The 17,899-nt window shown below is 39.4% G+C and overlaps 1 protein-coding gene across 6 annotated transcripts in view; it reads right to left on the bottom strand.

Moving 5' to 3' along the window:
• LOC309553329 (pendrin-like) overlaps nt 1–17,899 on the bottom strand; it is a 146,875-nt gene that overhangs the window by 57,730 nt on the left and 71,246 nt on the right. For all 6 annotated transcript variants that reach the window (XM_082254384.1, XM_082254385.1, XM_082254389.1 and 3 more), the window contains exons 5-7: nt 16,187–16,365; nt 9,233–9,397; nt 163–315 (exon numbers count right to left, since the gene is read on the bottom strand). In XM_082254384.1, coding sequence (XP_082110510.1) covers nt 163–315; nt 9,233–9,397; nt 16,187–16,365 — 497 coding nt within the window. The remainder of the gene's footprint in view (nt 1–162; nt 316–9,232; nt 9,398–16,186; nt 16,366–17,899) is intronic.

Here is a 17,899-nt window from a genome sequence, read left to right as displayed (position 1 = left end):
CTAACCATTTCTTTTGCAGGTGAATGTCAGCAAGCGGATGGCCCAAAGTCGTTTTTGAGGCCAGAACTCCACTTTAACTTACACATTGGAACGACTGAATATGAATGCAAAGTTTTACATACAGTACATAGAGCTATTAACAGATTCAGGGACTTAACCTACCACAATTACTTCAATAGGAACTGGAATACGTAGAATATGTTTATATCTCTCATTTAGGTCTTTCACCACCAAACATAACACTAAAGTTAAGAGTCCAGCAGTAAGATCAGCGTAGTTGGTTTTACCAATGTTGGCAAAAATGTCCATAGTTGTCTAAACAAAAAAAAACAAACATATATGATTATGTTTTTAGTATATATCGAATATAAAATATAACGAATATAAAACATGTAATCCCCAGCAAAGACATAAAAACATGAACATAATGTACATTATACATATCCAAATTATGCTACAACATTTCAGACAGATCTATCTTGTCCCCAAATGCCCTGATTAAAATTCATCCCTGGATTCCTTTGCTTACAAGGCTGCAGTAAATAATGAAGTTTGCTATGTCTTTGGCCCTGGAGAAAAGCAGATTTCCTTCAAGTAAGATGGAAAAAAAAATCCACTGAATGGAATGAACTACTGGCATGTCACTGCTCTATAGAGCACTTCTTTGGCATACATAGTGTTTTTTTTATGCATTTATAGAAGAGTTGAGCTGTACAGACACTCCTCGTTTAACGACTTACCTGTTTAACCACCTCAGTACAGTGCACTTTCACCCCCTTCCTGCCCAGGCCAATTTTCAGCTTTCAGCGCTGTCACACTTTAAATTGACAATTGCGTGATCATGCAACACTGTACCCATATAAAAAGGTTTATATTTTTTTTTCACACAAATAGAGCTTTCTTTTGGTGGTATTTAACCACCGCTTGGTTTTTTATTTCTTACAAAAAAAAAAAAAAGAGAAAATGTTTCCTATTTTTCTGTGAGTAAATTTTGAAAATAAATGTTTCTCCTTCACTGATGTGCGCTGATGGGCACTAATGAGGAGGTACCAATATGCCGCACTGATAGGTGGCACCAATGAGCACTGAAACACGGCGTTGATGGGAACTGAGAGGCGGCACTGGTTTGCAGCACTATGGGCACTGATGGGGGGCACTGTTTTTCACGTTTCTGTAATCAGGGCACTGATGATCAGTGCTCCGATTACCTGTCCTAGTCTCCCCTGTGAGGAGGAGCCACTGATCGGCTCTCCTCGCCACACACTCTGACAGTGCGAAGCGAGCCGCTAAATGGCTCTTCCTCATTTACATGTGACCGGCTGTGATTGGACACAGCCGATCACATGGGTAAAGAGCCATGTCATTGACTCTTTACCGAGATCGGGGTCGCGCAGTGTCCTAGCAACACGGTGCGGCAACGATCGCCGCACTATGCGCCCCCGCGGGCGCACGAGAGAGGCAGTCCTGGTGCGCCATCGTATGATGGCGTCAAAGAGCAATAGCTGCAATGTTCTGCAGTCATTTGACGGTGGGTGGGCAGTATGTGGTTAATGACCACTCAGACTTACAACCAGCTCTTACTTTTTGAACACTACATTATTGTATTGTACAGTACAGTATTTTTGTTGTTTATATTTTTGTGTTCTGTACTTATGCAAATTAAAACAATGTTATTGAGTTAGAGCTTTGGGTTTAGACTTTTTTTTTTTCAGAATACAGTACAGTGGTTAGGAATGCTTAAAATATTGATTAATTGTGGCTCCTTGTTTAACCCCCCTGGCGGTAATCCCGAGCGTGACACGGGGTGGATTTTTTAGTGCAGGATCGGTATCCCCGAGTCACGCTCGGGGTGAATGTGCAGAGAGCGCAGCGGTGTCTCTTACCTTCTCCTGGTGATCCAGCGATGATCTCTCATTGCTGTGACCGCCAGCCGAGAGTCCCGCCGCTCGTCTGTCCTCCGTCGGTGTGATGACTTCCTAGTTCCGTTCCCTGCAGCAGCAGCGGAACTAGGGAGGGAAATTCAAAAACGTTGCACAAAACACAAACACATAACACATTTTATATTATATATATATATATATATATATATATATATATATATATATATATATATATATATATATATGTATATATGCACACACACACACACACACACATATATATATATAAAATTATATTATTGATTCGATTTTAATTATATATATATATATATATATATATATATATATATATATATATATATATATATATATATATATATACATACATACATACATACACACACACACACACACACACATATATATATATAATATATAACGCATGAATTATAATCTAATCAATAATATAATTTTATTATATATATTATATATTATATAATAAAATTATATTATTGATTCAATTATAATTCATGCGTTTGTGTTTCAAATTTATCACATCTGGGATGTCTACTAGACTCTTGTTTTGGTCAGGTTTAAGTCAGTAATTACTAAGAATTGTAGGCCTATAATACATAACGCCAAATTTCCATGAAAAAAATTGTACCGCTTTTGGTATATAATTCCTGACATAATCATACCGCTAGGGAGGTTAACAACCAATTTGTTTAACAACCTGGTGTCATGGTTCTTGCCGTGCCATACAGACGGCCAGGCGTGGCCGCCGTTAAGTACCTAACAGGGGATTTGAGCCTGGGCGCTTTGATGTTCTGGGCCTGTTGTCCTGCCTCTGAGCCACACTTCAGCTCATATGGATCCAGTCTGGTTTATCTGGCATTGCCTGTAGCACTATGGGGCTGGACTTTACCTGAGAATGCTCCTGTCTCTCATTGTTCACTTGAAGCTATTTGCTCGTTTAAAGGTATACAACATTGCCTCTCCCTGAGAGCAGTGTCTGTTTATTGTTCCTGGTTGACAGATTTAGTTCTTGTTTTCTTGTCTACTGAGCTCGTTTTACAGACTGACTCCAGCTTAGAACCTTGGCCCTGCTCCGCATTTATCCTGACTTGCGGCATTCATTGACTACGGTTATTCCTGGACTTTCCTTCCATTTTTATTCCTGCTGGTACTGCTAATTGAAACACTTTTCCTGCCAAGCCCCCATGCACAGATTCACAGCCCAGGTGGCTTTCTTACCTGGTCACATTGGACTGTGGATATCTGCAAGGGTGGATGTACATCTCTGCGCTACAGACTCCAACCAAGGTAAGCCCTGACACCTGGTCAATGGAACGGAACCTGGTTGTTAAGTGAGGAGAGCCTGTACTGGAAAAGCAGGAGACTAAAATCTAGCATTTGTTGGGCTCACCAAGCACAGCAAATGAAAGGAAGCCTGTACTAAGAAAGTAATGAAGAAGAGATGGCTGGGCCCTCCTTCTGAAAATTCTAGTTTCCTGGCCTTAAAACTGGACCACAGAGAAAGGAAAATTGCTCCCTTGCAGTGGAGCTGCCCCTTCACTGGAAGGGTAAAATTCTTATTTAGTTCTAGAGGGGACGCAAAATCAGTTTTACTTACTCAATCCTCCTCTCCCACAGGCTCCCTTCAGGCTTTAGGACAGGTCCCCTCAGCCTCCTCTCGCCTATGCTCCAGCAGTCGCAGATCCTCTAATGTCATCAAATCTGATGCACAACCCTGCATTGGATGCGAGGATGCAGAGGGACAGTTCACTGCAGGAGCATAGAAGAAAATACTGGCTATGAGGTTATCTGGTAAGTACAACTCCTTTTTATGCGCCCCTAGACCTAAACAAGCATTTAACCCTTACAGTGTGGGTATAGCATCACTGCAAGTGAGTAATAAAGATGGGCTTTGATACTGGTCTGAAGCAGCTTAACAATGGAAGCTCCCTTTCTTCAAAGGAAGGTGAAAAAAAATCTATGGTCCATCCCAAAAACTGATTTAGCCTCAAAATCCCCACTGCATCATGCTGAATGACAGCACAGCTCTCATACACATCTCCCATTGTGTTACCAGTGTTAGATTTGTTCTTCTGCTTTAAACTGGCTAGACTACAGGGGGAAAGAAGGTCCAGAATCTTTAATTTTTTTTTACTAAGCAATTTTTATTTTTGCAAGAAAATCAAGATTCAACTAATTATGCATGGGTATAGCTGTTGCCTTGAGGAGACAGGGCCCTGGTAGCTATACCCCTGCATGTACAGCACAAGCTCAGAAGTAGCAAAAAGTGAGCCAACTATAGAAATGGAACAAAAACTTTTAGAGAATATCGGAGTCACCGCAAGAGGCCACAAATGTAAAAAGACAACCACATGAAGGAAGGGGTGCTGTGTCTCATAATAAATTACTGGACAAAACAGTTTTCTAGTGAGTACATAAAATCCAATTTTCTTCCATTGTTCATTGAAGAACATAGGATTTAATCCTCCACATACGGGATACCCAAATGCAGTTCTATTGAAATGAAAAAGGGAAGGCGGGACAAAAGAAGTGCCAAGACAACCCTTCAAGGAGAGTAGTGTGACCACAGCCATAAGCAGGACTTAACATTCAAACCTAGCATCAGCCAATGCAGCCACATCTACACAACAAAAATCAGTAAAGGGTGAATTCAAGACCAGAGAGGAGCCTTGCATACCTTGTAGTCTGGTGCCTGAAGGCACAACCCAATAGCCTTCACCACATATAAAGGTGTAAGGCATTTTTCATGTGGAGGGGAAAGTAAATAAAAGAAGGTAGAAAGCATTAAGTATTTATATAGCTGCGGACTTGTAATTTTCTTTGAGTAAAAAAACAAATCATAGTTCCTATTTATTGAGGAAAGAATACATTTTAGCCAACGAGCAAGGCCTCAAAATTACCCTATCCCAGGGGTGTATAGGAAAATTGGCCCAGCAAGACAAGGCTGTTAGCTTGGAGATCCTCCTAGCTGAAGTAACGTTAAAAAGAAACACCACTTCCTAAAGCAGTGCAGTGAGAGGGAGTCTCATGGTTCCATGGGAGAAAAGAAAAAAAGCTGAAATTGCTGTGCCAAATGCCCCAGAAAGTGCACCCTCCCAAGAACAGAGCTGGAAGGTTCCAATGTGACATGCCATTAGCCTGTACCAAAATGGTGACAGAGGCTATGGAAAAAGTGACAGGACAGTAAATGAAGGGCCCAGAGAATATAAAAAGAAGAAACATGCTCCAGCGAACCCCCCCCCCCCCCCCTCCCTCCCAGCAGACACAGCAAGTGCCTCAGTGAACAACCATGCTCAACCCTGCATAAAGTCATCAGTGAGAGCCAGTAATGTGTGAGTCCAGCCTGCACTGAAACCAGGTATGACTGCTGCATTGCATTTCCATAACTGGGGGTCCAGTGTAATACCCTATAGGCAGCAGGGTCCATCGGGCTGTGCAGTGACAACAAATTATTGCAGTGAAATAACAAATGTTGAAATCCAGAAAGACACTGCAAGTCTTTGCTTGCTAGAATGAATATCCAGTGGGTTTCCAGTATGCCAGCAGCTGCTTGATAGACAAATCTTTAGCTGTAAGATTTCATCCAGCTGGAAAGAGACATACCCTGGTGAATTCAACAAAGCATTAATATTGCTTTTCTGGTAATCAGTCCTTTTAAAACTACCTGTATATAATTCAGGCATGGATTTGCACCAGACAGAACAACATTACATGGGACAAATTCAGGTAGTTTCTAATACTGCCATTATAATAAACTGTTGCTACCACAGCAAAAGATTCTTTTAAAAATGACAGCCAATTAGTAGATTGGGATACTGCCAGTATACAAACACCAGCTCGGAGCTGGCATACAGAGGTACTCCAGTGCTCAAAGGGGGACATGTATGTGCTGGGAAGCTCTTATGAGTGTGACAACTTCCTGCACAGGGCTCTATCCCCAGGCCCATTCAGCTGTCAGCCGGGCGGTTCCTTAGCCAAAAGCTAAATGTAAAAAAATGGGCCGGGAAAACTGGCAATATTACCCAAATTCAGCAATGCCCTTATTTGGGAAAATGACAAGATCGAGGGGTGGCAAACCTGATGAGGTGGCTGCAACACCTGTTGGGTGGTTAGGGTAACTAAGACTAGTTTTCTATCAGGTTTCTTGTTTTACTTTTGACTAGCAATGGGTGGATACAAAAGCTGACTGAATTAAACAGAGGCTACAGATCTGCCCACTATCATGCACTGCCAATCAAAAAAGAAGGGGAACCTGTTGAGTAACTAGTCTTGCTGACCCCACTATAGAGCTGCACGATTAATCATTAAAAGATTGCAATCTCGATTAGATCTCCCCCACACAATTTTAATCCAGCATTTCCAGGATTCATGTAAACCGTGCAGAGCATTTCCCCTGCCCACAGCTGTCAAAAAAAAAGCAGATGGCAAGGTTTATCAACAACATTGCTCAACACCGATAGAGACAGAGAAAAAGAAACATTGTATCTTCTTATCGGTCCTTCTGTTTATTAACTTACAGATCAAAGGGATGAACTTCGGTCTGCAAATAAAGTCAGTTTAAAGCAACCTTGTCAAGTTAAAAAAAAATAAAAATAAAATCTTTTTTTCAGTTTTTATTAAATTGTTACTCTGTTTAACCCCTTAGAGTTATTTACTCTAATCTAATAACTCCTTATTCTCCTTCTCCATGTAATTATTATTTTCCTGCTGATTTTTTTTTTTTATGGACCTCTATATTATAAAACTATTAATAATTAAAAGGTTTTTTTTTGTTTGCTTTGTCCAATAATATTTTCACACCTTTAACATATATTTACACGTTTCACATTGAAAACAAAAATGCAAAAATACAAAAAATGTATTTATCTTGTAAAATAACTTTTCAAAGCTTTGTAACATTGCAGACAGCTGAAGTGTAAACAAAAAAGTTGCAGTAGGTATCGGTATTTGGTATCAGCGAGTACTAAAAAAAAAAAAAAGACCCTAATATAACTTAATGGTAATTTTTTTACCCATTACATTATTTTTCATTACATTTCTTTAAATATAAGACCCTCAGACAAAGTCCAGTGGCCACCAGTGATGTCAGCACTCTTCACCGGCAGCAACTGAGTGGTGCACAGCCACGAGTATATCGAGTGGATCGAAGTGGGTGAGCCACTGAACCATCCGGTGGTAATCTGACTGATATTTAATCATACATGCCTGCTTTTATCATGTTTTTGTAAGTGCAATTTTACGGGGGGGGGGGGGGGGGCTGTTTGGGGTTGAATACATTTTATACAGTGTCACGCTATGGTACTGTGTTTCATTTTGGTTGGAGTACTTCATGAGTTGTTCCATCCCTAAAATTGAGGACCAGCCTATGGGGAGATCATGGAGAAACATCATAGATTGATGCTTTTCTCATACCAAACGACGGTGAGTGTTGAATTGAGAGGGAGTGGGTCTCACTTGCGGTGATTTTTGTTCTTCAAGTGCTGATCATGGTTGAGCCTGGCTCCACGGATATCACTCTCACTGATTTACCAGACTTCTCACATGTGGTGGACTTTCACTAATTGTTTATTTTAAGGACAATTTGTATGTGGTTACACGATTTATATACCACCCATTCACAGTATATGCATGCAGGAAGGGTTTTTTTACTTCGAGATTCTCTTTTATTTTTATGTTGTGCAAATGTTAGAGCGCTGCTTATGTTGTTTTGAATTTCATTAAATTTGATTGAAGCAAAGAGTATAAGGTCTTATTGCCATCTTGTTTGATAACCTAATGTTCAGGGGTTGTAAATCTTTCACATAAAGTTCTTCAGAATCGTAATCTTTATTCTAAGCAAAAAAAAATGTGACTTGTTTTTTCCAGAATCGTGCAGCTGTACCCCACTATAAAACTCCCTGGCCACATGCCTGTCTGGGTGACAAGCACTGAATCTGACGCTAACACTAACAATTTTGGTGCGAAGGCCTGACTGAATTCTAAAGGATGTCTATGAAGCCCTTTATGAATTTCCCCTGACTCCTCGGGGTGGCTAAGCTAAATTGAGCTTGTCCTGTACATACAAAGCTATAACCACTAGATGTGGCTGTGCCTTTTGCTTTGTTTAGTGTCCAAAGTCCTAGAGGCAGCAGCTATATGCAAGACTGAATCCTGGGTACCTCAATGAATGGTAAAAAGAATGTTATTGATTTTTTTTTTTTTTTTGTACATTGAGTTTATGTAATAAAAAATACTCTAGATACAAACTAAAAGTGACATTTTTCAATGCAGACTCCATTTACAGTGCATAATAAAGATACCACATGTGTATGCTTATGCACCCAAAAAGTTAATAAGTAATCTCATTTATTTTATATTGCCCTTCCATCGCGTGACTATAATCTCTCTGGATACATATCATAAACTAATAATAGGACTAGTAACTCTGTGATAAGACTAAATTAAAACATTAGAATTTGACATCATTATTTGACTTTTTAGTGGTCATGACATTATGGAGAATCAAAAGGTAGCATGACACCATCAATACACATTATAATGGTTGCGTTGGATGGAACTACAATATAATTCCCAGAAGCTTTTTGGTAACTAACTTGGCTGATGTGTAAGTAGCCAGCATAAGAAACTGCTTTCCCGTAACACAAAACTGAAATGTCAATTTAAAGTCAATTTTGTTAGGGTGAAGAAATGTCATCAGCACACCAAGGATTCCTCGAAAGGGTCCAAAGCTTTATTCCATGGTCACATAATATGTAGCTTTAGCAATGTTTCGGAGCCACACAGGGCCCCTTTACCAAGCAAGTGACTGTCACTAGCCTGATGAAGGGGCCCTGCATGGCTCCGAAACGTTGCTACAGCTACATATTATGTGACCATGGAATAAAGCTTTGGACCCTTTTGAGGAATCCTTGGTGTGCTGATGACATTTCTTCACTTCGAGTATCCACGGTTTCCAACCTATGGTCATTACAGCACCCAGCATCACTGAACTGCCTATTATCTTCAATGTGTGCATGGGTAATATTACGTTTTGATTTGCCTTTTGTTAGTACTCACCGGTAAATCTGTAGTTTTAGGAGGTTTTGGAATAAAATATTGTTTAAAGAAGCTGGTACAATGATCAGCAATAATTTAAGGGACATAGCTGGCTTCCTTTCCAGCAGTCACAGACGAAAACCTTTCAGCTCATAAATTCAATAAATACGAATTTTTTTTTATACAGGTAAGCATATTTACCAACATATTTGTGAATGATATCAGTAGCTCTATCAGGTGTGTAAAATCAATAAATTTAAAGCTCAGTTGTACATACTTACATAGACCATTGAGAGGATTCCACTGTAGTTTGTTGACGGTACATTTAGTATCAATTTAATCTGTGAGATAAGAACTTGAACTGCAGCAGCTGTGGTAAATCCACGGACTAATGGATCCCCCAAATACCGAACAACAAAGCCAAACTGGAGAGCACCTAATATAAGCTAAAGGGAAAGACGAAGACAAGACTGTAAAATTGTCAATCCAAATTTATTATACAGTATGCTACATCAAATTTAACAGTACTGTGCAAATTAGCTCTTTGACAAAAATATAATGATAAATTAAGTTGTGCATTAAAACCCAACGTATGTAATGAAAAAAATTGGGGGAAAAATTCATGTCTAGGAGCAGGTTTACATTTATAGTCAAAACTGTTTTTCCTTAGTTTGGGATAGTGTTGACAGGATAGAACCCCAGTCAGGATTCGATTGTTGTCCATGCCTCCGAAACTCTCTTTTTTGCTCTGGTGACCATTGTCACCAAGACAGAAAGTTATGAGAAATGTAAAATTATACAACTGTCAACAGAACAAAAGATTAAATGAAATCTGAAGGAGAAACCTGTTCTGGTGACAGTGGTCTAAGAGGGGAAATTCTTCAACATTGAAGAGATTTTCGCTTTCCCTTCCGGTTGCCTCTTCAGAACAGATAAACAAAAAATAAACAACCAGCTGCTATTAGGTCTCATGCAAATGGGTATATAAAATGCATTTTGTATATACAGTATCTCAAAGAAAGTACAGCCCTCACAATTTTGTAAATATTTTATTATAACTTTTCATGTGACAATGAGTGTACAGCTTGTATAACAGTGTAAATTTGATGTCCCCTCAAAATAACTCAACACACAGCCATTAATGTCTAAACCACTGGCAACAAAAGTGAGTACACCCCTAAGTCAAAATGTCCAAATTGGGCCCAAAATGTCAATATTTTATGTGGCCCGATTATTTTCCAGGACTGCCCTAACCCTCTTGGGCATTGAGTTCACCAGAGCTTCAGTGGTTGCCACTGGAGTCCTCTTAAATGGAATCTCTCAGATGGTTGAGGGTGTTTAAATTGCCAACATCCCTTGTTGAACTTGTATATGTATGAAAAGAAATATCTTCTCTTGGAATGGGATTTTTAGGGCAATTCTATAATATATATATATATACACACAGAGCATCTTTTATTATTCACAAAAATAAAAATTGATTAAAAAACAAGAATACATGTATGATATTGTATATACAGTTGTATTCAAAATTATTTAACCCCCACTGAAATTGATTGTTTTGGCCAGTTTGACATTGATTTTGATCATTCAGTCATCCTGCTTACAATTAAATCAAAGAGGCACGTGTAGGTCAGACAAATATAACATAACATTTATAATGAAATAACCACAAATGTCTTTTCTGTGCTCACATCATTATCAGTTTTATTCAACCCCCAAGTGACATTCAATCTTAGTACTTAGTATAACATCCTTTTACAGTTATAACAGCTTTTAAACATGAAGCATAGCTTGATACAAGTGTCTTGCAGCGATCTACGGGTATCTTCGCCCATTCGTCATGGGCAAAAGCCTCCAGTTCAGTCACATTTTTAGGCTTGTGCACTGCAACTGCTTTCTTTAAGTCCCACCAGAGGTTCTCAATCGTATTTAAGTCTGGTGACTGTGATGGCCACTCCAAAATGTTCCAGCCTTTAATCTGCAACCATGCTCTAGTGGACTTGGAGGTATGCTTGGAATCATTGTCCTATTGAAAGGTCCAACGTCTCCCAAGCCTCAGGTTTGTGACGGACTGCATCACATTGTCATCCAATATCTCCTGGTACTGAAGAGAATTCAAGGTACCTTGCACACGCTGAAGATTCCCTTTACCTGCAGAAGCAAAACAGCCCCAAAGCATGATTGACCCCCCGCCATGCTTCACAGTAGGCAAGGTGTTCTTTTCTTCATAGGCCTTGTTCTTCCTCCTCCAAACATAGTGTTGATCCATGGGCCCAAACAGTTCTAATTTTGTTTCATCAGTCCACAGAAGACTATCCCAAAACTTCTGTGGTTTGTCCACATGACTTTTGGCATACTGCAGTCGACTTCCTATTCTTTGGAGACAGCAAAGGGGTGCGCCTGGGAGTTCTGGCATGGAGGCCTTCATTACGCAGTGTGCGCCGTATTGTCTGAGCAGAAACTTCAGTACCCACATCTGACAAATCTTTTCTCAGTTCCTCAGCAGTCACACGGGGACTTTTCTCCACTCTACGCTTCAGGTAGCGCACAGCAGTCAAAGTCAGCATCTTCTTTCTGCCACGACCAGGTAGCGTTTCAAAAGTGCCCTTTGCCTTGAATTTGCGAATGATGCTTCCTATGGTGTCTCTTGGTATGTTTAACATCTTTGCAATCTTCTTATAGCCATTGCCCTTCCTGTGAAGAGTAATCACCTCTTCTCTTGTCTTCCTGAACCATTCTCTTGACTTCACCATGTTTGTAACCACACCAGTAAATGTCTAGAAGGAGCTGAGTATCACAGTCATTTTAAAGCTGCCTAATTGGTGCTTATTAGGCTTTATTGCTGCTCCCTGACATCCACAGGTGTTTTCAATACCTGATTGAAAACACTTCAATGAACCTCTGTTCTTCAGAAAGGTAGTCATTAAGGGGTTGAATAATTGTGTCAATGAAGAATTCACAAAAGAAACATTTACTACTGTATTACAAAACCAATTGATGTCATTTTAGTTGCATATGGTTCTTTAAGAAGTCCTTGTAGGATTTCATTCTGAATACAATTACAAATGTACACTAAATTCCCTAAAACCCTTTACAGCATTGGGGGGTTGAATAATTTTGAATACAACTGTATATATATATATATATATATATATATATATATATATATATATATATATATATATATTTATATATATATATATATACACACACATACACACGCACACATATATATAAAATATTGAGAATGGATATTTGTATATTATGTAGCCATTAACAACAAATAACCACTGAAGCTAAAATTATTATAGGGTATCTGCCAACAACTTTAAATGATGTTTGCAGCTGCAAATTCAAAGTCTCAAAATAAACAATATTTGAAAGCTATTATGGCTATACTTCTCCTGGGGATCACGGGAGTGCAGTTCGTTCTGCACTCCTGTGACCCATTTTCAGCCGACAATGCCCTAAAGCCTGCTGTCGGCTGATGTCACAAAGCTGGTCAAAGCAACAGTCTCTTTTCTAGACACAAATTAAGAAAACGTGAAGCTGTATTGCCCAATACAGTATCTGAAAATACAGCTTTTATGGACAGAACTCTTATTACAGATACTACAATCAACCCATAAAGATATTGTCTGCCTCAATTACCTGTTTATTAGAACTAAAGATTGCTTAGATTAATAATTAGGTATGCTGTCTATATAGTACATTTCAAGCTTCAAGGGGAAAAAAAAACAATGATGCTAACAAATTTCATTAAAGTGCCTAATATGTCCCTCACACGAGTGAAAATAATTCCCTTTATTATTTGCTTTGTTTTTTATTGCTTTTACCCATTGTGCTTAGGAGAAAGCCGGAACGTTTGAACATTTCCCCAAAGACTTAATGCCAAACACACTGAACATTGACCTAATGTATTAGGTTGTTAGGTCCCAATCAGTTTTTGACCTTAGTACTGCATATGCACTGTACTGTTTCTAGAGATTTCTGCTTGCAAACACAACTTCTGTAAATGAGAATCATTTTTACATGTAGTCGTAAACCTTTATGGCCAGAGGTCACTGAAACCTAGATACCCAGACCAATTCTTAGCAGTGTTCGTATAAGTCAGGTAAATCTGCGACTAATCTGCCTACCTAATTCATTCTTACATTGTCATTTTAAGAACTTACAGTAGAAGGCTTCATTTTGTACACGGTTTCAATAAATACCCTATCTATGTTCATTAAGCCTCATGCTCCTGTGCATGAGATCTCAGCATTTTCGTACAGGTAAACGGCACAGACGCACCATCCAGCCCTGCTCCTGGCTGCCAGTGAAACTCTACGAGAGGATGAAAGCTGCTGCAGCTGGATGGTGCACCAAATAGTAATAATGTTTAGTGGGAATTGGGTGGAGAGTAAATATCTATTGACCAAAAAACTGGCATGATCCGCTGAAAATTGAGCGCATCTAAAGAAAACCCACATCAGACAGGGAGAACCCCGCAGATGAGGAAGATGGGGATTTTAGTGTGCCCAAATCATCAAAGGAAAAACAAAATCATAAAAAACATAAATTTTATTGAGAACAAGATAATAAAATCGACATGTAGAGGTACAATATATTTTTATTATTATTTCAGGTACTTATATAGCGCTGTCAATTTACGCAGCGCTTTAACTATACATTACACATTCACATCAGTCCCTGCCCTCAAGGAGCGTACAATCTAAGGTCCCTAACTCACATTCATACATACATAGTAGGGCCAATTTTTTTTTTTATACAGGATCCAATTAATCTACCAGCATGTCTTTGGAGTGTGGGAGGAAACCGGAGTACCCGGAGGAAACCCACGCAGGCACAGGGAGAACATGCAAACTCCAGGCAGGTAGTGTCGTGGTTGGGATTCGAACCAGCGACCCTCTTGCTGCTAGGTGAAAGTGCTAACCCCTATACCACTGTGCCGCCCTAATATATATAAAAGGTGTATCACTTGACAAGGCACATCCTAAAGTACAGTGAATATATATGATTATATATATATATATATATATATATATATATATATATATATATATATATATATATATATATATATATATATATATATATATAGATATATAATATCCAAATATTTTAGATTTTGTGGCCTGATGCATGAGATTTAAATTTAGTTTTTATCCAGGGTAAGCAATTTTTTATATAATCATTTTTTTTTTAAATGTATTTATTTTTCTGACCTTGTTTGATTCTTCACTGTGTACTGTGTACCTTCTTCCCCCCGATGGTCATTTCTGATCCTCACACTTCTTATTGCCCCTCCCCCCCCTTTTGTTTTTTGATCCCTCTGCTTCTGGATTGCTCCCTTCTAAGCCAATGTATTTACCTATGTGAATTGTATACTATCACTATTCTATTGTATAGATAAAGTTATATGTATATTTATGTATTGATTATTTATGGGATTTTTTTTTATTAATTAAAAAGTGTTTTTATACATTTACTAACAAGTTTGCTACACATCCGGATCCTGAGAAAGCCCTAGTTCTGGGCGAAATGTGTCGATCCACTGTACTTTAGGATGTACCTTGTCAAGTGATACACCTTTTATATATTGTACCTCTACATGTCGATTTTATTATCTTGTTCTCAATAAAATGTATATATTTTTTTATGATTTGTTTTTCTTTTGATGGTTTGGGCACACTAAAATCCCCATCTTCCTCGTCTGCGAGGTTATCCCTGCCTGACGTGGGTTTTCTTTAGATGCACTCTAGTAATAATGTTTAGGGCAGTATGCACCCAGGGATTAATGACCAAAAAGCAGACTTCTTGTGGGCATTCATCTACTCCCTTAAGCCCTGGTTCACACCACTGAGTCTTTGAAATCATACTACTTCAGCGAGATTCCAAAACAGCAGATCAATGTGATTTGGATCTCAGATTTCACTGCAGCTTGGGACTTCGCTTAACAGAAGTCAACGCAAGTCACAATGAAATTGCAGAAAAGGAGTGCAGCAAACCTTTTTCAATATCACTGCGACTTGAGTTGCAATGACTTGAAAGGTTCCATTGCTGAAAATAGCGTGCGACTTGTCATGCAATTTTGAACTGTCAAATCAGATTTGTGTGAACGAGGGCTAAACGTTTGCGCCACTTGGTGCACTGTCCAGCCCCATCTAGACGCAATAGCTTTCAGCCTCTCAGAGTTTCACAGGCTTCCAGCAGTGGGGATCTACGGTCTGCCTGTGGCTTCTGCCCGCACAGAAACACCAGGATCCCATGCACAGGGACTAAAGACCCAGTGTGCATGAGGACAAACTTTTCAATCATTATTCTCAATCGTTAGTCAGAGACTGTCAGTGACTGCCCTGGAACTAAGAGCTTGCAGGTCGCACAAGATATCATGCTGAAGAAGGCTATTTTACAGAGTGAGTCGGAATCAGTTAAGCCTGTCTACTAGACACGTGCTCGGACGTGTTAAGGACCCTAGTCCCAACCCACCTGCCCGGTCCCACAAGGAAGCCAACACTGCTCACCACCAATCACAGGCAGTGAGACATTTCCTTGTCCGCAGCTGCACAGACTGGGAAATGTCTCACTGTCGGTGATTAGCGGTGTGCAGTGTCGGCTTCCTGGCGGGATCGGGCAAGTGGTTTGGGACTAGGATCCCGAACACGTGCGAGCCCGTCTCTACTGTCTACCCACTATTAGAAAAGCTAATTCAGCTGTGGGTGTTGTGTGCTCCTGAAAAGCTGATCTAATCACGCTTCATTATGCTTCTGCTGTGGTTATATTTTATAGATAGAGGGAAAATACCTGAACAGGGGGTCTCCAAATATTTTAAGGGAAAAAAGACTGACATCATGTCCTGGAAGTCATGCAAGTGAAAAGGCTTATGATTTCTGAAAATATTTTTAAAAAAAAAAACAAACTACCAAATGAAGAAAGAAAGAAAAAGGTTTTTAAAAAGTTATTAAGTAAATTGGTGCATACCAAAACATAGAAATTTGGTCTGGCCACAAAGGTTTTGTTTACCCCTGGACTTGAAAAGCTTAATGCTGTAAATCTAACATAACTGTATGAGATAGGTTCAATATTTTACTGCTTTGTGGAATTTCGCTGCAATTCCAAACATTCCTATATTTGAAGATGTCTACCCCCAGACACAGCGGAAGCAGGGTTGCCATTATCACACTACCTAAATATCTATGCTATAATATAAGAAATATGATGTGCGTTACCTGGATGATTCCAATCAAGAAGCTCAATGTACTTGAAATGACAACTCTAGCAGCATCTCGAGCTTCATAATCTATCATTGTTTCATTTAAGTTTGTGGAGTTAGTAATTCTAAATTTTTCATCTGGAGCCATGGCCAGCACGACTTGTCCCACCATCAAACAGATAACTGGAAATGGTCCTAAAAGGAAAGAATGGATGTCCATAATAAATAACCCATCAAAGTAGATCCCTAAATAGATCACATATAATTTGATAAAACACTGTGGGGAGATTTACTAAAAACGGGAGCACTCAGCTGTGCATGGAAGCCAATCAGCTTCTAACTTCAGCTTGTTCTATTAAAGTGGTTGTAAAGGAGTTTTTTTTTTCTTCAAATAACAAAAAACGATATTAACTCACCCTTGCAGAATATGGTGTCTCATTACCAACATCCCAATGTCTTATGTTTTTAAATGAACTATTAAACTACATATTTTACTTATGTTGTGTTCTCCTTGCCTCAAAGTCCCACAATCCTTGAGGGGGATTTTTTCTATTTTCAAACAACAAACATGTCTATACTTACCTGCTCTGTGTAGAATTGAACAGTGCAGCCCTGATCCTCTTTTTCTCGGGTCCCCTGCCAGCCCTTCGGACTCCTCCTCTTTTGCTGGTGCACCCAATGGGAAACCAATTCTCATGGGGGGCACTCGTGCGTGCTCGCTCCTGAGCCCCCACTAATGCATCCATTGACACAGATAGCAGGACTTGGCCCCGCTCCCTCATCACTGGAGTTGATTGACAGCAATGGGAGCCAATGGGAATGGGATCTGCCTAGGGAGGAGGGACAAAGCCAGGAGAACCGCAGCTTTCAAGCAGAGAACTGGATTGCGATGGGATTCAGGTAAGTATAAGGAAGGTGAGAGGGAGAGTCTGACACAGCAAGTTCTTTTACCTTAATGCACAGAATGCATTCAGGTAAAAAACCTTGAGGCTTTAGAACCACTTTAACCACTTAAGGACCGGAAGGTTTTTACCCCTTGATGACCAGGCCATTTTTTACAATTTGGCACTGCGTTACTTTAACTGACAATTGCGCAGTAGTGCTACACTGCACACTACAGTTTTGGTCAATCTCCCCCCTTGTAACATTCTCTCATTCTAGCATTGTCTGGATAGGCTTCCTCATAGTTACAAAGAGGGTCCATGCCTGCGAAATGTGTGTCAGCATTGCCACCTATAGTCGCCACTGGGTTTCATGTGAGAAGGTGACATAGGAGAAGCAAAGTTGGGAAACATTTGTCATCCCATAAAAGGAAGGGCCGGAACAAGCACCTTCATGGTAAGATCAACAAATATTGTTTTAATAAAACCATAGATTTAAAAACATCTTTAGAAATGACATTACCTTGTTAAAGCTAATACACGATTTTAGTGATTATGTTTAGATCTACTTTACATTGCACTTGTTCAAGATACTGAACCTTCTGCAGTGGTAGAAAATGATTAATTGTGGGTACTGTACTGAATGAAAACATCATTAAGCTGTCCCGCTGATATAAAAGAAAGTCGTCTATGTATTTCCAGTAATGACCAAATATGATTCTAGCTGTAATTTTAAATATTTAAAGAGCTACTAAACCCACAAAAGTAAAATTAGTCTGTATATGCAGTAAAGCATGCTAGTTATACGCACTGTGGAACCTAAGGGGTTAATCATCTGCATTGTGTAA

This window comes from Pelophylax lessonae, assembly GCF_965119305.1.
Source record: "Pelophylax lessonae genome assembly, chromosome: 4".
NCBI lineage: Eukaryota > Metazoa > Chordata > Amphibia > Anura > Ranidae > Pelophylax > Pelophylax lessonae.
The sequence above is the reverse complement of the archived record's forward strand: the minus strand, read 5'-3'. Positions and strand labels throughout refer to the sequence as shown.